General features: G+C 35.8%; 1 protein-coding gene across 2 annotated transcripts in view; it reads left to right on the top strand.

Annotated features, from left to right (window-relative positions):
- VPS13C (vacuolar protein sorting 13 homolog C) overlaps positions 1-15,489 on the top strand; it is a 174,509-nt gene extending 159,020 nt beyond the window's left edge. Inside the window, exons 76-83 of one of the 2 annotated variants that reach the window (XM_067749163.1) lie at positions 68-231; positions 1,443-1,488; positions 3,098-3,221; positions 4,058-4,172; positions 8,277-8,365; positions 11,731-11,854; positions 13,209-13,292; positions 13,604-15,489. In XM_067749163.1, the coding sequence (XP_067605264.1) occupies positions 68-231; positions 1,443-1,488; positions 3,098-3,221; positions 4,058-4,172; positions 8,277-8,365; positions 11,731-11,854; positions 13,209-13,292; positions 13,604-13,705 (848 nt within the window). In that variant the 3' untranslated portion in view covers positions 13,706-15,489. Of the gene's footprint in view, positions 1-67; positions 232-1,442; positions 1,489-3,097; positions 3,222-4,057; positions 4,173-4,902; positions 6,641-8,276; positions 8,366-11,730; positions 11,855-13,208; positions 13,293-13,603 lie in introns of those variants that run through there. The other variant, XM_067749172.1, reaches the window with a different exon arrangement.
- Positions 15,490-24,047: the final 8,558 nt, after the last annotated feature.

The raw sequence follows: 24,047 nt of genomic DNA, 5'->3' as shown, positions 1-24,047 counted from the left end.
ATGCTGTATGTTGTGGTAATGCTCTTTAAAGAAACAGTGTGACTTACTTCTCTTGACCTTCTGATAGGTGGTGCAGCAGGAGTGGTATCTCGAATCACCGGTTCCGTTGGAAAAGGTTTGGCAGCAATTACAATGGACAAAGAATATCAGCAAAAAAGAAGAGAAGAGATGGGTCGGCAGCCTAAAGATTTTGGTGACAGCCTGGCCAAAGGGGGAAAGGGCTTCTTGCGTGTAAGTCTATTGCCGAATCTTCAAGAAATGCTTACTTTTATATACACTTTAGAATATGTACTGGTTGTTTGGCACTTGGAATACTGCTTGTGAGTAAACGTCTGTCAGAGTATCAGTAGTGATAAATTGTGGCCTTTGTTTCCTTTTTTATTCTCCTTCCCTTTATCACCATCAGATCTACCCCCAATTCCTGGACTTAGTTTGGCGCTCAGCTGGAGTGAAAACTGTAATGATGGCAGGTTAGCACTAGTGGGGAGGGGGCAGGTAGAGCGGAGGAATGTGGAGGTAACGAGTGGGAGGAATTCTTCAGGTCATCGTCAGTCAACCGTTTCTATGGAAGGGAGGCATACAAGCTACAGGTTATAAACCAGGAACTACCTTTCACTACTTTTTAGGTACAGGTATTATAAATTATATATGAATATTGCTTAATTATACAGGTAATATATGACTGTCCTCCTTATAGGTAATAATAGGAACTTATAAGTTCTTTTTTTAAACGAGTAATGGAAACATAGGTAAGGCTGTAAAGTACTCTTTGATTACCCCTCACCTCTTCTGAGAGGTGTCTAATCTTTTCAATATAGTATATATCCTTCAGTTCCTTTTCTGTGTGTTTATGTAATATGCAGGTATTTTTAGTTACTACCGTTACTTGACAGTTACTTAAAGAATGTACAAATATTATTTTTTAAATTTTGGAGATAATTCAGGAGACTGTAGCTGCTGTGTTTGTGCCAGTGATTTGTAATGTTTTGTGTATTCTCTAAAGTGCTTTACTTGTCGGGATATTTGCTATCCTTCAGAGGTCCCTTCATTTTCAGTTTTCCACACTTTCACTAGATTATAGAGTAACCTCATTAGAACTTATAACTAGATGTATAATTTTCTCAGCTTACTCATATACTGATATGGATGGAAACTGAGACTTAAAGAGATTGTATCAACTGCTAATTGGTGTCAGAGTCAGATGTAGAAAATTTTCACCTTTACTCCTTTGTCTATTATTAAGTTCTACAAAGTGCTCCGTTTAAAATTTGCTATGATGTAATATTTTAAAAATCATAGTGCTCACTTACATGTGCATGTTGTTCTCTGTCAAGTCCTCATTAAAAAATAGTTATTTCTGGTATGTCTGTAGAGACCTCTAGTGGTTGGTTTAAAATTAAGCACCTTCCTTTCGGGCTTGACTTGATTGGTTTCTCTCTCAGGGAGTCGTTGGTGGAGTGACTGGAATAATAACAAAGCCAGTGGAAGGTAGGTTGAGAACGTTTCCTTCCTGTACAGAGTCTGAGGAGTTGATACATGGTAAATTGTTTAATGAGCATAACTTTCCTCAGGATGTGAAGAGGTTAAGTAGTAGACTATGTCTCAGACTTTGGATGCTATTTTTAACAGGGCCATAGTTAGACTAGAGTCCCTTGGACCATCAATAGCAATTGACTCTTTCTTTTTATCCTATTAAAAAAAAGGACATTACTGTATTCAGTACAGTCCCTATCAAAATCGCAGTTAGGTTTTTTGCAGAAATTGACAAGCAGATTCTAAAATTTGTATAGGAATTCTGGGGAACCCCGAATAGCCAAAACAATCTGGAAGAAAAGAAGGAAGTTGGAGGACTTACACTGTCCAATTTTAAAACTTACTATAAAGTTAAAGTAGCCAAGACAGGTGGTGCTGGCATACAGGTACACATATAGATCAATGGAATAGAATTCAGATTCCAGAAATACATCCTTACTTTTATGGTAGATTGATTTTTGACAGGGGTGCCAAGATAATTCCATAGAGAAAAATAGCCTTTTCAACAAATGGTGCTGGGACAACTGAATATAAACATAGAGTTTATAATTGTGACCCAGCAATCCCACTGTTAGGTATATACCCAAGGGAATTAAAAAGCTATGTTTGCTTTAAAAACTTGTACATAAATGTTTATAGAAGCATTAGTCATAACAGCCAGAATGTAATAGCAACCCAAATGTCCATCATCTAATGCATGGATAAACAAAATGTGGTATATCCTTACAAATAAGTTATTATGCAGTTATAAAAAGAAATCAAGTATTGATATAAGTACGAGATGGGTGAACCTTGAAAGCATGATTCTAAGTGAAAAAAGCCAGTCACAAAAGACCACATATTGTATGATTCCATTTGTAGGAAATGACCAGAACAGGCCAATCCATACAGATAGAAAGTACGTTAGTGGTTGCCTAGGTCTGCAGGGTGGGGAGGAAGGAGGTAAATTGCGTAGGATTGAGAAGAGGGTTTAGGGGGAAATGATGGGGAATGATTGCTGATAGGTATGGGGTTTCTTTTTGAGATAATAACAGATTTTCTAAAATTGATTATGGTGATAGTTGCACAACTCTGAATATACTATAAAAAGCATTGAACTTGTATACTTTAATGGGTGAATTATATAGTATTTGAATTATATTTTAATAAAGTTCTTATATTTTTTTAAAAAGTGCACTGCTTGAAAAATCTCCTGATTGTTGGCCAAAAAAAAAAAAAACCCACAATATTTTCTGGTCAGTTCTTAGATCTTCCAGTTATAGGTACTGACTAGACTCCTGGATCAGTAGTTGTAAAATTTGAGTGTGCCTTGGGGTTACCTTGGGGACTTGTTAAACACAGATTACTGGCTGGGAGTGGGGGCTAATAATTTGCATTTTTAACACACTTTGAAAACTGCTGTTGTATCACATGTTAGGATTAAATTCAACTTCTTTAGAAAGTCAAATTCTAGGAACTTCCTGGGTAAAACAGTTCAGTATTTGACTTAGGCTTTTGTTGAGTTCAAAGTTGATTTTAAAGATTTTAAAATCTCTATTCTTTCATTGTCTTTGGTTTTATGAAGGTGCCAAAAAGGAAGGAGCTGCTGGATTCTTTAAAGGAATTGGAAAAGGGCTTGTGGGTGCGGTGGCTCGTCCAACTGGTGGAATAATAGATATGGCCAGCAGCACCTTCCAAGGAATCCAGAGGTAATTAAGTGCACACTGTATGCAAGCTATATGTCTGTGTGCTAATTGTTGCCAGGAATACATAAGTAGGTTAAATACTCTGCCTGTGCGTGAGGACCTTAAAGTCTAATTGAAAGCTCTGACAGGTTCACAAGGTAGAGTGCCCCCAGAAAGAAGTAAGAAGAGATTTTTTTTATTAGCCAGTTTCTCTTTTATTCAACAAGTGTTTATTGGTCCCTACTATATGCCAGGCAGTGTGCTAGACACCACAGATACAAAGAGTGGATGGCCTACTCCCTGCCTTTATTATTTTGACATTTTCTTTTCTTTAAGAAAAGGTGGGGAACTTGGAGTCAAACCTACTTGTTTTTTTTGTTTGTTTGTTTGTTTTAATTAATTTGTTTATTTTTGGCTGTGTTGGGTCTTCGTTTCTGTGCACGGGCTTTCTCTAGTTGCGGCAAGCGGGGGCCACTCTTTATTGTGGTGCGTGGGCCTCTCACTATCGCGGCCTCTCTTGTTGCGGAGCATAATCTCCAGACGTGCAGGCTCAGTAGTTGTGGCTCATGGGCCTAGGTGCTCCGTGGCATGTGGGATCCTCCCAGACCAGGGCTCGAACCCGTGTCCCCTGCATTGGCAGGCAGATTCTCAACCATTGCGCCACCAGGGAAGCCCTAAACCTACTTGGTTTTAATACTTGTCACATTATTTTGGGCAAGTTATTTAAAATTACTCTGTTTATCAAATATTGATATACTGTGTTACGTAGTACAGTGTTGAATCAACACATATATATTTGTATTATTTTGAAAGTTTCTCACATGTTTTCTTATATGTACTTACTCTGCTGCCTTACACAGGGTGGCAGAATCAACTGAGGAAGTGACCAGGCTCCGTTCCCCTCGCCTGATCCATGAGGACGGCATCATTCGCCCTTATGACAGACAGGAATCTGAGGGCTATGATTTATTTGAGGTATAAATTCTATTCTTCATGGTCATGAGTGAAATTTAATTTTAAAGATTTCTAGGATCAGGATTTCATGGGTGGTTTCTAAAGTTCGTGGTTCATGAACTTCTTTAAAGATGACACAGGGAATGATGGTAGGGTAGAATTTGATTATTTATTTGTTTTATTATATTAGCATAATGTATTAAATGGGAGTAACTCATCATTTTTTTTCTGCACAGGATCAAAGCTTTTTCGTGCAGAAAGGATAACCTTAAAAGAAGTCATAGGCTTTATTACTATTTGTATGTTAGCTCCTTTAGTTTGCGTTGTTTACTTTGGTCTCCTACTTTGTAGCTAATTATTGGAATTTCACTGCTTCCTTTTCTCCCAACCAAATTAATTTATTTAGACTATATTGTAAATCTAGATTTATTCAGGTAAACAGAAGCTGGAGGAGAGAAAAAAAGATTATGTACAATTTAATCTTTTTAAACCTTAAAAACTTTTTAAAGGATTTTTTTGGCTTTTATTTTAGTTTTAATTTTACTGTATTTAAATAATACACACATATGTAAATTGCTATTCTCCCATGACTAGCTTTCCTCCAAAATAAAATTAGTAATATTATCCTACTTTGACTTTAAAATAAAATGACTCTTCATTTTTCTTAGACTTTGATTTTTATAGTATGTGATTATATTTTATCTTTCTGCATGCTTCTAACTTTATTTTCTTTCTTTTTCTGCCTACACAGCAAGAACTGGAAATACAGGAGTAAATGTTTTCTATACTACTACTTGATTTCATCCTTAAAAATCAAAACAAACTGTGGTATTAATTGACTGTCCTGATTTATTTAGAGTGAGAGTCCATTAAAATGAAGTTTTCTTTACATTTCTCACCTCTATCTGAACTTTTTATTGTAGTGGCTTGACTACAGATAAAAATTATGATATTCCTGGTAATACTGTACAGGAATAAGAGGTCAATATAAAAGATGAAAGGACATAGGAAATCAACTCTCTTTTACATTTAGTTGGAGGAACACTTTATTGAACTCACAAGTGGATACTTTTACTATCATTTTGAGAATTTCATCTTTTCTTATGGTATTCATGTGCATTTCTGGTAAAGTTGGGGAAAAAAATCAATTCTTATGTTCAGTCTATTATGTGTTCTTTATGTATGTGAACTGAACACAACTGTTCAGTTGGATTATATATTTTTTAAACTATAGTTATCAAAAGAATAAATTGAATCCTTCATATTTAAAACAAGGACTCTTTCAAGAAGAAAGAATGACCTTCAAAGACTAGCCTAAAACTATAGCTGACAGACTTTTCTCGTGCCTGAATAATTGAGGGTTGGCAAAAATGTTGCCTCATGTACAGTTTCTGTGAGAATCAAGCACAGTAACTAATTCAAGATTCTGTCTTAAATCATCACTAATAATTATTCTTCCTTCTTAGGTAAAAGTAATGATTTTTAATTTTCCTGGATATATTACAGTCTTAATGAGACTTATGGAAAATCTTATAACTTGTTAAAATTCTTTTCTTTATTGTTTACTTTTTGATTGTTTAGCTCTTTATGTTATTCTTTTCCTCATGATGTCCCTTTTTACAACTGCATGTCAGTAAGCACAAAGCTTCAAGAAACTATTATTTTAGCTAAATATAGTCATCTGATTTAGTAGTTTTTGTTAAGATATGAGAACTGGAAGAAATAGAATGATTGTACATTAAGAACAGGACTTGGTAATTTTCTTCCATGGGTAGCAAGGGTAGGCATGGATAATTAAGAAATTTAGGCTGTTTCATTCCTTGCCCACTTTGCTGTAATCAGTTAGTTGGGTACAAAGTATGTGATAATCTAGACTGTGTTTGATATAGAGAAGAAAGGAGACTTCTGTCCTTAAGGGACCTAGTATAACAAAATGTGTAAATATTAAAGAGCACTTGAGGGTAAAATTATGTCCTCCTAGTGCTTAGTGTAATGTGGGTACATTCTAAATAATTTATTTGGGAATCTTTTGATTTATCCCATTTTCTTCTTCTCCTGAGTATTGCTCTGTATTCTTTAATTTAATACTGAGCTTTGAAAGTTACTGAATTATATACTATGTTTTCATAGGATATACTCTTTTACTTATCCTCTGTTCTCCTAGGATAATTATCATGACACACACACACATATATATTTACACACAGACATATATATTTATATATATAGCCAATTTTTATTTAATATTCATCTTGATTCACATAGTTATGATTATATAATATTTTAAATGGTGTTCCTTGATTTTTTGTTTTAATTATATTTTTCCATGTTCTTAGAAATGCTTCATTCTTAATTCTTGCATTACTGTCTGTTGAGGTAAATTTACCTCGTATATTTGACCATTCCCAGTTCTTGACATTAAAGTTGTTTCTGTTATTTTACTAACAGTAAGAATGCTGTGATGAACATCATTAAACATAATGCTTTTTCATATCTTATATTATTTCCTTAGAATTTACTTGAAAAAATTGAATGGTTTTGCTAAATATTGTAAATTCTTCAAGTTGCATTTTGGGAAGGGAGAGTAAATATTTTATAAACTAATCTGCCACAAAGACTGAATCTCAGAGTGCAGTGGATTTTAGAAGTGCTGGAAACCAAGTTTCTATAATGTATTATGGTGATAAATATACTTTAAAAGCTTCAGTTTTTTTAAAGTGCAAAGCCTGATAACTAATGAAAATGCATACAAGATGGAAAGTGGGTAGTATTTCTTGTACATTTCATCTGAAATCTAAATATTTTAACATTTAAATTTCAAGGCTGAAAGTAAAAGCACTAAATTGTTATATTCATTTCCCATATTCTCTTTAAAGGAATTAAGGTATAAATGTTAAAAGATTTTAGCTAATTCACACAGGGAAGATGTGAAACAAGTGACTATTAAACTCCACTTCTCTCTGAGACTCATTCCAAGGTTGAGACCCCATTCTCTGGGGATTCATCTTCCTTGTTCATGGCTTTTCGTGATTGTCAAGGAATGACCGGGAACCAAGGATCTTTAAAACAATATGTATTTGAAATAATAACAAGTGTGCTTTCTCTGCTTGTGATTATTATTGATCATATTCTCCTTTTGATAATATTGATATTGTATTCTTGGTTATAAAATGTTAATATCTTATAGGTATGTTTATGTTTTATATTTTCATATATATTATCTCCTCTGATTTTTAATTATTATATATAATGTCAATAATATTTCATTAGCATTAATTATAAAAACAACTTCATTAATTTTAATGTGTGTTGACTAAAGTCACAATAGTTTTGAGATAGTTAAAAAATAAATGTATTTTAATGCGCTACTATTTATACTTGAATTATTTTATGCTTGTAATTGTCTTTAGTAATAAATTGTGCCAGCTCTTTGAAACCTTAGAAATTCTTCATGTTTGTATTCAGATTGTAATTAAATTTTCTTTTCTACCAGGAATATAATTCAATACACACTTGTACTTCTCATGCATGTTTAATGTATAAGACCAAATATTCAAAAATATTAAATATCAGTTATCTTGGAATTTTATTATGTGTATATCTACCTCTCTGTAAATCAGTGGTTCTTAACCTTTGAGAAGGATCACAGACCCCTTTTAAAAATCTGATGAAAAGTATGAACTGTCCTTTGAAAAAAGTTCAGAAATACATTGTCAAAATTTTATATTCTGTTATGGTAGTTCATAGACCTCCCAAAGTCCTTCCGTGGACTCCAGGGTAAAGACCCCTGTAATGTTAATGTCCAGTTTTAGTATAGGTTCATATTAATGAAAATGTCTGATTATTTCTGGTAAATATTTAAAAGCTTCTGAGTTATGCAACAAGATGTATTTTATTAGAAGATCACTTAGTGTTTAATACTTATTTGTCTTTTAAGGCACAGTGAAAGTTAATTTATACTATGAATATTTTTCTAGCTTCACATGCCAATCTATAGAATTGTGCTTTTGGTTTTAATAATTTTTTCCTAACTGGTACTGTTATTATGATTAGCTAATACAGAGCATTGGAAATACTATTTGGATGCATGTACAACCCAAATCTTGAGTCTTCTTTTCTTTTCAGAATCATATCAAAAAGTTAGAAGGAGAGACTTACCGATACCACTGTGTTATTCTGGGAAGGAAGAGGACAAACCTTATGGTTACAAATAGGTATTGACTTCAAGTGACATTTTTTAAAATGCTGACTATATAGATGATAAGAATTTTGGAGATTAAAATGGCAGAGGATTTAGATAACTATGCTTCAACTGCAAAATGTTCATTGTCATAGAATCACAGAAATACAGATCTGGATAGGTCCTTTGAGATCATCGACTCTGACCCTCTCATTTTGGAGATGCTGAAACTGAGACTTAGCATGGTTTAGGGGCTTAACCAAGTTACACAACTTCTGAGAGACGGAGTCTAGAATAGACTTTATAAGTGCAGCAGTGATACCTTTATATGTGAATTATAAATCCAGTTATGGAGGGTGAATTCATGAATCACTTTTTCTCACTAGGTTTTATTTTGGATGATTAGCATACCTTTTAAAAGGCTGGTATTATTTCTTTGTGTTCCAGTTTTTTCTAAGTATTTTGGGAGTGGTAGATAATTTTTCCCAATAAAAGAACTTGGACTAAACTACTAAGTTTATTTTCCTGAGATTTACCTTACATCACTTATTCTAATTATAGATTAATAATTTTCAAAAAATTCTAATTTATGTATTTTGTAGGACTAAGGCAAAGCACTTACAGTAGGTAACATCTGCATTAGATTCCTTACTATTGCATTTAAATATATTTAGGTGGCAAGGAGAGAAAGGAAAGCATTAGGGTTCAGGCTTAAACCTACAAGCTGTTTCTAAGAGAGAGTTAACTAGTCTTCTGATCTGCCCATTAATTAAGAAGTAAAATATTCACAAAACAATCTAAAAAGTAGTTTTTATGCTTTTTATGTAATTCAGCACTAAGCAGTGGAAATCAGTGGGGGGTTTTTTTGTTTTCTTTTTTTTTTGGTAATATGTAATACTTTAGTGCTTGTTTGATTTAGGCATTTGGTAGGAATATTAATGTGTACATTATACATCTGTTTTTTCTTCAGATAAATTGAAAAATCATAGTAATTTGAAATCTAATCCCTTATAGAGCTTTTCAGGAGGCAATTAGAAAAATAATATTCCTGACCAATGCAATGACACTCTCCCTTAGATATGAGTGGGTAGCCTTAAGAGACCAGGGTTGGGTGACTGAATATGGAAGAGAAGGGAATACAAGATGACTTTGCTGTTTTGGCCTGAGTACCTTTTACAGTAATTTGAGGGAAACGATGATGATTTTGTTTCTGTTTTGAGCTTAATGAGTTTGACATAGCTTTGAGATATCAAAGTAGAGGTGCCTCAGTAGTCAGGGAGACATATAGATGCAGGTTATACCTGGTATAGGTATACAGATAATTGGAGTTTGGGTAAAGATCTGGAGTTGAGATCTAAGAAACCATCCTGAGAGAATATGTTAAACAGAAGAAGACCAAGATTTGCACTCTGGCAAACATGGTGCAGGAGGAAGAAAGTGAAGGAGATTGAAGGTGGCAGGAGAACAATAATATTGTTCAAGAGTACGATGGTCAAGAGTAGAATTTTAAGACAATCAGAATGGTGAATTGTGTTTGATGCAGTGATTTGTAATAGCTATCTTTAACTCTTAGCTCCATCATCTGATTCTCTACTAGGCAGGAGGTGGGGGGTGGAGTCCACTTCCTAGAGACTGTTTGGAATGTGTAGGGGTGTTGGAAGTTGCTGCAATGATTAGAGGCCCTGCAGGCGCTTAGTAGCCTGGGGCCAGGGATGCTGTACTTCCTACAGTGCACAACACAGTCCTGCAATTTCAGTAGCACCTGTGCTGAAAAATACAGTGCCAGGGGTCTGTATCAGTCCTCACCCCATTGGTCACCAAGTTCATTCAGCTCTACCTTATAAACATCTAGAATCTAGCTCTTCTTCTCACAGCCAAAGTCAAAATTTCTTGAAAGCCTCCCCCACCCCCCGACCCCTGCAGAAAAAACCAAAAAACAAAAATCCTTCAAGATCTGGCTCTAAGCTAATTTTCTCACCTCTGTATATATCCAGTAGTCCAGCTACAGACCTCCACATTCCTCAGATAAATCTTCCCTTTTTTTTTTTAGAAATATATTTTAAACATTTTTTAAATTAATTAATTTTATTTATTTGTTTTTGGCTGCATTGGGTCTTCGTTGCTGCACGCAGGCTTTCTCTACTTGTGGCGAGCAGGGGCTACTTTTCATTGTGGTGCGTGGGCTTCTCATTGCGGTGGCTTCTCTTGTTGTGGAGCGCAGACTCTAAGCACGCAGGTTCAGTAGTTGTGGCTCACTCACTCTGGAGCGCAGGCTCAGTAGTTGTGGTGCATGGGCTTAGATGCTCCACGGCATGTGGGATCTTCCCAGACCAGGACTCAAACCCATGTCCCCTGCATTGGCAGGCGGATTCTTAACCACTGTGCCACCAAGGAAGTCCCAGATCTTCCCTGTTTTGTACTCCTGTATATGTTAATGCACTGTTTCCTTTGTCTAGAGTATAATTTCCCTTTCCTACCTAGAGAACTTCTTCCTTTCAAGAATCAGCTCTTAACACTACCTACTTTATCACCACGGTCAGTCCCTCTCTCCCGTGTGCCAAAAGAATTTTCTACACACTCTGCTATTGTTCTTATCTAACTGTGCTGTAGCATTTATTTGCAGGTTTATTTCCCCTTACAGCCTATGGGTACCCCTCAAGCAGAAACCTTGTCTTCGTTGTTTCTGCAGCACCATACACATTTGTAGAATGAACAGTTCTACTTTCCTAGTTTTGCTTTCTGTAATAGAAACTTTAGAATCAAGTATAGTTATATCAGTAACAAATCTGAATCACACACTGGGAAATCAATGTGGATGCCCTTTAAGGATTCTGTGAATTTTTTTTTAATTGCTTTTGAGTAAAATGGGATACTCACTCTGTGATATAGTACATCAGTATTAAAGTGTTCAAACCTGATATTTATTAGTAGGCCTAACGTGAATCTTTGCTGACATTTGAGGTTTGTGACATTTCTTTCTTGATTAAAAGGCATATGTGATTGACAGTAAAAAGCAATTAATAATTTTCCAAGTAAAACATTTTCAGGGGCTTCTGCCTTTATTGCTTCCCAGATGAGAGTATAGTCTGTTCCTTATGTGTTTTAAAGAGCATGATTTCAGTTTTCTGTTCAGTTAAAAAAAAATTAAAAAAAGACACTTTTCTGAATTTTGCAAGATTGGCAGAAGGGGAATTTTTGAAGGTCTGCTTTGTTACTTGTGCCATGTTTGCTCTTTATTTGACAGTTACCTTTTTTTTTTTTAATGTGAAGCATACGTTTTTTAGTGTGCCAGGTTATAATGCTTACTGAGCAAGTAATACCGTCCAGCAGAGTGAAATATTAGAGTAATTAACTGTCTTTATCACTACCTATGTGTTTTTGTTTCCTTTTGCAAAATAGACGAGTGTTGTGTATAAAGGAAGTTGAAATCCTAGGCCATGTGTCCGTAGACTGGCAATATCCATTTGAAGATTTTGTACAGTCTCCTATTGTTGATGGAAATCTGCTCAAAATTTCAGTTGAGGTAAGAAAACATGAATCACACCTTTAGAACCAGGAGTTTGTTAAATGAATGGAAACCAGTGCTTTCTGACTCTGTTTTATAGTTAACTGAATAAAATGTGTGAAGTATTATTATTATTATATGCTGAAGAGTAAGGAAAGCTGTATTTGTGTTCTGTACTTTAGTTTGTGACAGTCCTCGATTGCATTGAGTGAAATATTAAATTTGTTCACTGAAAGAATTAGGTTTCTTTTTGGTAGAATAAAGCATTATTGAGTAGAAGGGTTTTTTTTTTAACTTCATATGGATACTATTTTGCTATAATCTTAAATACTTCTGGAAAGATTCCCCATTTTAGGCTTTTAGGAGATTATTATAAATATTAATGTCTAAAACAATCACATTTAATAATATCTGACATTTATAGAAGGCTAATGCATTTTAATTATGTAATAATGCTTTCATGTCTTTCCTCTACATTTTCTATGGAAAAACTTTTTAATTATATAGCAAGTAATTACCAAAAATGATACCCCATCTTTTGCTTAGTTTGTAAACTCACTTTACTTTGAAATGTGTAATTTTTATTATATATGATATAAACTTATTTTCACCCCTTTAAAAAAAACTAGAAATTACTATTCCAAAGATGGTAATTTCTATATTTTTTCCTAAACAATAATTTTTTATTGTTTAGGGTATTTCCTAAACAATATCTCTATTCCTGAAACTATCTGAAAAATGTTTATCATAAAATTCGGTAGTTAGAGATATAAGTACTATTATCCTTTAATTTACTTTCTTTTCATACAAGTTTACAAGTAAAAGAAACTACCATGAAACCATTCCATTTTGTATTTCAGCCTTACCTCATTGTAGAGTTTCAAAATTGAAATGCCTTGGTATATGAAACATAGTTTTTAGACTAGGAAAGATTGTGTCACTATGCATGTATATTACAGTTTCCTCAGTTATCACTTTTCTTTCACATCAGTGGTGAGAATTGACTCAGTGTGTTTTACATTATATAAGAATTTTATCTATCGGCCAAGGAAATGAAGGAAGGGTTTTTTGATTTGTCAGATGTGATGAGTTACCAAGTGGTATTTCTGTAGGCTATTTATCATTGCCTGCAGAAAGCCATCATTTTATGCAGATAGATATATACTCATCCAATTTCATAAATTCTAACAACTCACATATGGAACCACTATCCTTGTACCAAAATGATTTATTTCTTATCATACCGAATATGTGTATTTGGTTAGTCTAGTGATTATAAAATAGAGTTGACATTTAAGCACTCAGTTAAAGGTTATGATTTTTTTTCTTCCCCATAATAATTTCTTTCCTGTCATTGTTTGTTTTGAAACAGAAACAAGGTCTGTTCCAAAAAAGAGACAGTGCCAATCAAGGCTGTGTCCAGAAAATTTACCTGCAGGATACCACCACAGCAGAGGTAAACGATTTATTTTAAAGAATGCCCTCTCAGTGTTTTCACTGCAAGTTGAAATAAAATGTTATAATTAACAATACTTATTACTTTTGCCAAAAGATCTACTAGTTATAGCTTTGGATGGGTATATATGCTTAAAATAATATGTTGTGGGCTTAACAGGGCAGAAGGGTCTTAGCATGACGTGTATTAACTGTGTATTCTTGTCTTTGGACCTGTGTGGAGAGCTCATACCCTTGGTTTTGTCCCTTTCTCCTCCACCATGTGAGCCTGTACTTGTCTTTACCATTCATGGTAAATATTTTGTTTTCCAGAGAGCATGTCGTGCCATTGAGGATGCATGGTCAATGAGACAACAGCAAAAATTGATGAAGCAATCATCACTGAAACTTCTCAGGCCCCAAATACCATCTTAATCACAGATCCCAGGGGGCTGCAGCTGGGAGAAAAACCAATCACAGTCTTGTCTGTAAACCACTCTTCTTCAAGGAAGCCTTTAGTTTTGGAATTTTTTTCTAGAGTAGTTAGTTTTGGATTTTCCATTTTTCCCCCTTAGTTTTGGCTCTAATTTTGTAGCTGTGTGTATGATAGCAGTCCACTTCTACACTGCCACCTGGATGGGTCAGACCCTTAAAGAAATATCACTTTAAACTCAGAGTGAAATTTCCATTAAAATTGTGAAACAAAGGGTAATAGCTTGTTTTTAATTAAAGTCCATACTGAAAAATAAGAAAGGAGCTTAGAATGACTAGTGTTCTGTGAGAGCTTTTATGGACAAGTCTTTGAACAAATGTTGTATATTTTGTTCAATAATTGAACTGATACAACATTTTTGGTAAACCAGGTGATTGACTTAAGAAAAACCACTAAAGGGAGACATGACATGTTTCCTATTTTCTTTTCATGAAAGCATTATTTTCTCCTAATAAAAACACGTTTTGATTTGGCGCTTATTTTTCCTCCTTGCACTGTAATATAAAGACAAATGGAAAATCAAACCTTAAAATATCTATACTCTGTTCTCTGGAAGTTTTGGAAATTATTTACATGCTGTTTCGAGATGAACTTATATGGCATGATCAATGTGCTGATGCATGAAAATATTGCACTTTAAGTTTTTCAAGAGTCAGAAACATGAAAAAAATGAATATTTTTATATTTCTAGAACTTGTATTTTATAAGTTGAAAGATTTTTAAGGGCATCATAATTAACACTTAATTTTAATGCATACGTAGAAATGTATTTTAAATACTTAGTAGGAATAATGAAAGAGCTCTAGCTGCTTTATATATAAATAAAGTAAGGCATCTAACAACACTGAGGAAAATCATTGGTAGTATCCTTTGAGCGAGCAGGCCTGTAAGAATCAGCTCCATACACTCTCATTTTTGTTCTTTCTGCATCCCATTTGTGCTGGTCAGAGATGCACTGCCTATTAAAGCTTTTTAAAAAATGCTCAAAAGTACTTAATTTCCTTGGATGAATCTTTAAATTTGCTCATGGTTTTTAACATGGCATTTACTTCAAATCACTGAATTAATGATGAAATGAAGTTGTGCACAAACTTGATTTGCTCTGTTTTTGTTGATATGTGTGGTAATGTTTCTACTATCCTTATTCTTGTTTTTTAAGACTGGCCTTACAACTTTAAAAAATTTTCCTAGTTATAAATTTACAGTAGACTCCAAAACAAAGGGTATAATAACTAATGCCCTAAATATTTGATATGTTATGGTGGTCTTTGCCTTTTTCACCATCACTTTTTTTTTCTGTCAAGGAAAATATTACATTCAAAACTTCTAGCTTTAAGCAGAATTTCTGTTAATTGCACTTTATTCAAGTGTACTAATATTTTGTGCCTTTTAAAACTGACTTAATCAGGAATTTGAGGTATCTGATTATATTTTTCATATGAATCACAGCTATTGACAATATCCTAAATATTTAAGTAATTATATTGTACTGATGGCATGTACAAAACATTGAACTAAGAAAAAGTAATTTATAGAAACCCATAAATTCATCATCTCAGTTGGCTCAGAAATAAAATTCCAATATTTGTACCATTTTTATTTGATTTAATCCCCTGGGACAGAAGTAATTGATTAATAAAGTGTAATAATGTCTATTGTGTTTTTTTAAATGCTTTGAGAGTCAACTGCTTGCATATGAGAGAAATAAAACATTTGGTGCGTTGTTTACAGGTGTGAAAACTTTGTGGGTTTATGTTACATACTCAATAATACTTGCTTTTACTTTTTGTGAGAACTTAGTTTAATAGTTACGGAGAGCTTTTTAAAAAAATTTTTATTGAAGTATAGTTGATTTACAATGTTGTGTTAATTTCTGCTGTACATCAGAGTGACTCTGTTATACATATATATGTATGTATGTATATATATTCTTTTTCGTATTCTTTCCCACTATGGTTTGTCACAGGATATCGAATTTAGTTCCCAAGAGCTTTAAAAGATACTAGGCAGGGGCTTCCCTGGTGGCGCAGTGGTTAAGAAATCCTCCTGCCAATGCAGGGGACACTGGTTCAATCCCTGGTCCAGGAAGATTCCACATGCCACAGAGCAACTAAGCCCGTGTGCCACAGCTACTGAGCCTGCGCTCTAGAGCCCGCGAGCCACAACTACTGAGCCCGCGTGCCACAACTAATGAAGCCTGTGTGCCTAGAGCCCGTGCTCTGCAACAAGAGAAGCCACCACAATGAGAAGCCTGTGCACCATAGTGAAGAGTAGCCCCTGCTCACGCACAACTAGAGAAAGCCTGCGCACAGCAATGAAGACCCAACGCAGCCAAAAATAAATTAAAAAAAAAAAAAAGATGCTAGGCAGGAAAAGGTTTTTCCTGGGGGTGTGGAGCCCCTTTACCACACTGGAGACCAGTGGCACAGATCTTCAATACTGAGAGAATACAGAGAACAGATGTGACCAGCTGCCACACTTTGAATTTGTGGCCCCACTTGCCATGTCTTCCATGCTTTCTGTCAGTCGCTGACTGTGGGTGGCAAGGATGCTGGGCAGGCCCACCCCTGGGAGACAGGGAGCTCCTCTGACAGCCGACTTCGGCTTGAAGACTCCTCAGTGGCCTTGCAGAACCTTTCTTAGACTGCACGGCAGTTTGGGGGGCATCCACCCCATCTGTCTCTGTCTCTCCGTTTTTTTGTCTCCCGTCCTCCACCTCCTCCCACTGGGAACTCAGACTACAAGTCTGAAGGCTTTCCCGGTACTGGGTTATTCACTAGGAAGAATAGCCTGAGGAATATAGCAAAACAGGGGCATCAAAATGTAAAAAAGCACAAAAGATTCAAAGACTCATAAGAAAAATCTGATCTAGGATGGATTTCTTTACACGTGTTTCATGATTTAGTATTGTTTTTATTTTGAATTATGTATAAGGGAGATGACTATCACCCTTTTGGTGCTGTGGGCCTCTAAATGCATTGATGTGGTGTTGTCTAGACATCTGTATTTTTCACAGTGGTTTCTGTGTATTTCTAAGGTACACCTGGGACCAAAAAGTTAATGCTCTGGATTTAAAGTAATCAAACTCTTGAAGAGCGCTGCAGTTAAATTACAGAATTGCAATTACTGCCAGAGCTAGAAGAACCATCTTTTTACTGGGGAGAAAACCAAAGATTTTTAAGGGATAGGAGATTACTCATATCAAAATCATCTATCCTTGAGGCACAAGCCCTTTTGTTTGAGAATCCCTGTGAGAATGACGATTAATACTGATGAAAGAGGATTCTATGCTATGTGTGTATTGACTCTGAAAAGAAATTGAGACTCCCTGGAACAGAGGGAGCCCATTTTTCTCAGTAATTGTGCCTATAGTAGAATTTAGGCTTATCGTTCTTGAATTTATGCTTCCATTACAAGGCTGTATCATTCAAATACTCAACATTGAGCATCTCTTTGCACTGAAAAAGCCTTCGGAAAAACTTTTTGTTTGTTTTGTTTTTATATACTGCAGACCCTCTGTCCCTAACAAAATTCAAAAATTGAAAAAGCCCTGAAAGCCAAAAGGTTTTTTGTAAGTTTGCGACAGCAACATTTGACAGCAAAATCTGAACTGAACTGACATGAGGCTATATGTGGTCTTTATTCTATTTGTGTAAATGAGTTTGGCTGTAGCAAAATTAATGTATTTGATTATGAGGTGCTGCTCCAGACTTCACTGGAGGGGTACAAGCTATGTGGTATATGAACCGTATTGCCTTTCTAAAATTTGAAAAATTCTGTATTGTGAAACACATCTGGTCCCAGGAGTTAGATAAGAAATTATAAATCTGTGTAACCTTAAAATTATCAGTTTATTAAAGCTGCTTCCCGAATTTTGGAAATGTCATAAACTGTAGGAGAAGCCATGAGGAACAACAGGATTTTCTTCCCTCTTCAGATCGTATCAATGTTTCATTTTAGTTATGCTGGCAAATTGTTTTGATAAAGCATTCAAAGTAATTGGCATCGACATGTAGGAGGCTGAAATGTTGCCATATGATGGTGCTTCATAAAGATTCATGACAACTCTGGAGAATAAAAGACAGAAGAACATAGTCATGATTTCTATCCCCTAGTGTATTAATTAAGTAAATATCTGGTGGATGAAAAGTTTTTAGAATTGACCTCTAGTGTGAAAATAATTAGAATGGTAATGAAATAGGCCATAATATGATCCTCTAGGTTGATAGTATCCACTAAGATAATAGTGAACACTTTACAAAGAAGATTTAATTCTTTAGGAGTATTTTTATCTGGAAGAATGACCAAGTGACTTCTCCAGAGATTGACCATAATGCTTAAATTTCCCCAGTTGTGGTTTAAGTTCCATGATAAATAATATTCATCAAAAAAAGACTTCAGATCTTGGTCTTTGGGTTTTATTATTTGTTTTTGTAGAAAACATTTACCTTATAATACTAGTTTTTCTGTCACACAAACTGCTTTCCTCTTTTGTCATCTTCTAAGCCTTCCTTCTTTATACATTATTTTATCTTTTTAATGGCACCTCTCTGGATATTATTGAATTCTCTTTATTAAGTATCAATAGATATTATACCAGTGACTGGCACACTGCAGCCCATGGACCAAATAATCTGGTGTTTTTTTTGTTTTTTGTTTTTTTTGTTTTGGCCGTGCCCTGCGCGTCGTGTGGGATCTTAGTTCTTCGACCAGGAATTGAACCTGTGCCCCCTAGAGTGGAAGCATGGAGTCTTAACCACTGGACTGCCAGGGAAGTCCCCAAATAATCTGTTCTTGTAAGTAAAGTTTTATTGGAACACATTAGTAATGCTGTTGCATTGGTAATTCATTTGCATTGGTAATGCTGTTCCCACACTACAATGGCAGAAATGGGTAGTTGTGACAGAGACAATATGACCAGCAAAACTTAAAATATTTACTCTCTGAACCTTTACAGAAGAATATCAACCTCTACATTATACTATCAATATAAAATTAATCTTAGAGATGGGACAGAAACAAGACACTAAATAATTTACCCAAAATCCTATGGTGAGATAGAAGCAGAAATTAGGATTCATCACCTACCAGCTTCTCTTTCTTATCTCCACCTCTTCCCCTTCTTTCTTAGAAATGAGGATACTTGTGTCAATATTGAATGAACATGACTGATGTTGGCTTCTTGGATTTCTTTTAGAACCTTATACCCTTATCCCAAATTTATCTATGTATTTTCCGCCTACTCTGTTTTAGGTCTAACAGTGACACAAGCACTTCCCATACTAGCACTTGAAATCTAAACTGGCCCTTTGTCTGAATTTTTTTTTTCTTTAGAGAATTCTTACATATGATCTAATTTTTTTTTTTTTTTTTTTTTTTTTTTTTTTTTGGCTGTGTTGGGTCTTCGTTGCTGCGTGTGGGCTTTCTCTAGTTGAGGCGAGCGGGGGCTACTCTTTGTTGTGGTGCGCAGGCTTCTCATTGCAGTGGCTTCTCTTGTTGTGGAGCACGGGCTTTAGGTGCGCAGGCTTCAGTAGTTGTGGCACATGGGCTCGGTAGTTGTGGCTCACAGGCTCTAGAGTGCAGGCTCAGTAGTTGTGGCGCACGGGCTTAGTTGCTCCGCGGCATGTGGGATCTTCCCGGACCAGGGCTGAAACCTGTGTCCCCTGCATTGGCAGGTGGATTCTAACTACTGTGCCACCAGGGAACCCCTGATCTGATATTACTGTGACAGTTTACTAGAAAATAGAGCTTTTGAGGTGTAAACATCAAGAAATAATTTTGGCTAGGACCTAAAACTTGTCTCTATTTCTAATGCGTGGTCAGAACGAAGAATCAAATACTTGATTATGGTGTTATACCGTAATCAAGCCATTAGAAAATTCTGTTGTTAGAGGCATGAAAAAAATGCCCAAGATGCATACTGTATCCCAACTAGCTAGGGGCTCACTGGAGGAAGTTACATGTTTTTAAGCATAGTAGGTCATATTAAAGAGTAATAATGTAACATGAGCAGGTGTTCAAAGATCGCAATTTGAGTGGAAAATATAACATTTTAGATTCACCAGAGGATGGTGCTGCAAATGAGATAAGCAAGCACTTACTGATGGTTTAGATTAAGAAGCACACCTGAACAGGACATATCTCCCTTCCCTGCAGAGCTCTTTTGGAGATTCTTAACCTACTTTGATACTTCTGATCAAATCTTCCTTACTTCATTCAATTCACAGTGATTCACACTTACAGAAGTAGTGGGGGGGGGGGAGGAGGGCATGAATTAGAGTATTAACAGAGTTAACTTTTTCATTAAAGATTTCCTGGACTCTGCAGTGATTGGAATATCAGTAGCTGTGTAATGGAAGTAGTAGATTTTTTTTTTTCTTTAAGCCAAGATAAGGGAGTCATACTCCTGAGAGATTCTGGAATAGTTAAAGGTCTGTGTGACATTTTAATATATCTGGAATTATTGACCGGAAATACATTGCAGGAAATAACTGCTTGCCCGTGTAAAAGATTCCTTTGGTTAAAGTTTAGAGACCTAGAAAATGCTCCTTCGGAGCTGACCCCAAACGAACAGAGTGGAAATTTTGCATGACTATTATGACAATCTAGGTGGTGAATGGATACTATTGAAAACATTGTTTTGTAAGGGCCATAAAGACTGATTACCCATGACTTAGGCTGGTGAATAAGAATATATTGCCTGTTCTATTTGAAACTAATGACTCAATCAATTAATGTTAAATTATAATGTGGCTCTTTTAGAAACACCAATAATGCTTTTATGTCAAGTGGATTCATTTTTAATTAGTACTATCACTCTTTTTGGAGAAAATAATTCCCTTGGGGGCCTTTGTTTTAGTTGTACTTCAGTTCATAGACTGATAATAGTCCATGGTTGGAAGGTCCTTATATTAAGCATAGATCTGTTTTCCTGTGGCTGCCATCCTTTGAACTCAGTCCCAATCCTTGGGGCCATTAGAGTAAGAATGACTTTTTATACAGATGAAGTCCAGTTATAACTGCTCTTTCCTCTGCTGGCTGATGTCCTTCTCATGGGATGAATTCCCCCCAGCATTACACGTGTATTCCTAGTTCAGAGAGAAGAAATACAGGTTTTGTTTTACATGACGGAATGTTTTATTAAACTCTGAGAACTTTTATTTTTACAGCTGAAGACTTGAAAACCATTTACTCCCTTTAGTCCCACATAATAGGTGAAAACCTTCAACTATGTAAATTACAAATTAAAGACCTAATTCTAGCTGTAAATCCAATGGCTTTAAATTCTGGATACTGAGCCTACCTAGTAACTGTTTATATTGTAAGAGTAGTTGGAAGTCCCTTTAGTCGCAGATATTTTAAGCCTTTCATGATGGAATCATAGAATCTTTAGGAAATTATATATTACCATCTTCTTGACCTTGGATAAAACCACCCATCCTTTAGTGAATGATTCTTTAAAACAACGACCTTATATAAATGGAAGCCTGTATATGGAAACACTCAGTAATAGAATTGAAGGCTGACCTCATGTCCTGCCAGTCATTCAGTAAAGCATGTAAGTCTTCAAGTTCTCATCTCTTTCTACCTAAACCATCCCTGATTAGACATAAGTTCAGGTCATCCCATAATCTTGATGGCACTTCCCTAAATACAACAGTTCATCCATGTCCCTCTCAGATGTGGTACCTGATCTGAGTGAGTGTTGCCAGAGACAACTTAGGCAGACTGGTACCTGGGCAATCCCATATTTTCTACTACCTTTCTAATAGTAATAGTATAAGTATCCCAACTGATTAATTACTTACATGAAGTAAAATGTCCTCACTATTGTACTACTTTTCCTCTTGATTATAATTTATTAGTCTTGTAACTTCTATTTATATAAGAATGTTATTATCCCTTTTATCTCTTACTAAAAGTAAGAGTGAATTTGTGTGCTACTACAAATTTAAAAATCAAAAGACCCTGAAAAAAATCCCTTTACCTCTCTCAGTCTCAGTTTCTTCATTTGAAAAATAAGACCTCTGGACCAGATCTGCCTTTTTGTGCTCTGCATGGATTATACAGTTATGGACAAAGTGATGGCTTTTAACATTGTTAGTTCCAAGTGTGAGATGTGTTACTTCAAGGAGGGCTTATTCCCTCTTTCCCACAATATCCCCATAGACATATGTTATGTTTTAATGACCAATGAGGTGTATGTGTGTGTGGTTTTTTTTTTTAAACCACAAAGCCTTTATTTTTTTTTTTTTTTTTGCATTTTGAAAGTTCTCATTTTTTATGGTAAATGTGTTCCAGAAAAGTTGGATGACAGTAATACATTATTTTAATAAACAAGAACATTTTGGTATGCTATGGGACATCTTTTTGTTTTTTTTTTAAAAACATCTTTATTGGAGTATAGCTGCTTTACAATGTTGTGTTAGTTTCTGCTGTATAACAAAGTGAATCAGCTATATGTATACATATAGCCCCATATCCCCTCCCTCTTTGCGTCTCCTTCCCACCCTCCCTATCCCACCCTTCTAGGTGGTCACAAAGCACCGAGCTGATCTCCCTGTGTGATGCAGCTTCTTCCCACTAGCTATCTGTTTTACATTTGGTAGTGTATATATGTCAGTGCTACTCTCTCACTTCGCTCCAGCTTCCCCTCCACAAAGCCTTTAATAGAAAAAGAAGAGGAAGTGTGAGGTAGTGTGGCTAGTCATCGTGTGTGAGAATGGTCTGGTGTGGAGGGGGCAGAGTGCTAATAGAGAGCCCCCTGGATGGCCTCTGAAGAGGAATGGCCTAGTCTAGGGCCAGCTTATTGCTCTGAAAATGGAATCCTGATCTTATTTCTCAGAGCTTTACCCTTAGCAGTGCCCTATAATTGTCTTGGGATCCAGGCTGTGTAATGCAGTCATCACGCAACACCAGGCCAACCTAGGTTCTCCATGAGATAACACTACAATGGACTGAATTCAGTCCCCAAAATTCAGTTGTTGAAATTGCAAGCCACAAGGTGATGGCATTAAGGAGTTGGGGCCTTTGGAAGGTAATTAGATTATGAGATTGTGGCTCTCATGAATGAGATTAGTGCCCTTATGAAAGAGACCTCAAGAGATCCCTTGCCTCCTTCCTGCATGTGAGGACACAGCAAGAAGGCACCACCATCTTGTCTATGAAGAAGTGGGCTCTCACCAGACAGCATATCTGCTAGCACCATTATCTTGGACTTCCAGACTACAGAACTATGAGAAATAGTTTATTGCTTATAAGGCACCCAGTTTATGGTATTTTTGTTATAGCAATCCAAATGGACTGAGACAATCACCCCCTCAGAAGGCTCCCCTGCTGCCCAGCCCTGTCATCTGAAACTTTGTTGGAGTCCTTGCTTTGGAGAAAGGATTACAGATATTACCCGTGTGGATTAATTTGCACAGGTTAATTTACCAAATCAGCAAAAGGGTTGGATTAAATTATCAAGAAATTAGAAAAAGAAATATCCAATAAAAAATATTAAGTGGATGTGCTTTAAAAGAAGGATTAAAAACAAGATACTATTAAAGAAAAAAGAAAGGCAAATTAGAATGAGAACCAAATAGATCTTCTAGAAATGAAGAATATCATTGAAATTAAAAAAATCAATGGACAGCTGAAACAGGAGGGAAGGGGGCAGGGCACAACCTTTAAAAGAATGACGTAGCCCAAGGACATGACATAAACTGATTAGGACCAAATAGGTCCAAGATAGCAGACCACTAGACCTTGAGCCTCAGCATGCACTCACTGTAACACATCCGTAAGCTAAATGACACACCCACAGGTGCCATGACAGTTCCAAGGCCAAACCATCAGAGACCAAAAAGTGGGTGGTGGCCCAATTCTTAGAAATCCCCTCCCCTTCCCCAAAGTAACTGGAATACTCCTCCCACTCATTAGCCTATGAAATTACCCTGCCCATAAAAACTGACAACCCCATTCCCTGGGGCTGCTCTTGCCTTCTGAGATGGCCCACACTCTGTGGAGTGTGTTTCTCTCTAAATAAACCCACTTCTTACCTATCACCTTGTCTCTCACTGAATTCTTTCTGCCATGAGACATCAAGAACCTGAGCTTAAGTCCTGAGACCAGGTGTGTGATCTCAGTTAAAAGACTGTGGGTTCAAGTCCCAATCTGAGGGCCACAGTTTCAGAGCGACCATAGTAAATTAAACATAGCTAAAGTAAGAATTAGTGAATTGGAAGATAGAACTGACTCATTATATTTCCTGGAATGCAGTAGAGAAAAAGAGATGGAAAA

The sequence above is a fragment of the Pseudorca crassidens genome, chromosome 1 (genome assembly GCF_039906515.1).
Source record: "Pseudorca crassidens isolate mPseCra1 chromosome 1, mPseCra1.hap1, whole genome shotgun sequence".
Classification (NCBI taxonomy): domain Eukaryota; kingdom Metazoa; phylum Chordata; class Mammalia; order Artiodactyla; family Delphinidae; genus Pseudorca; species Pseudorca crassidens.
This window is presented reverse-complemented; position numbering and strand designations above follow the sequence as displayed.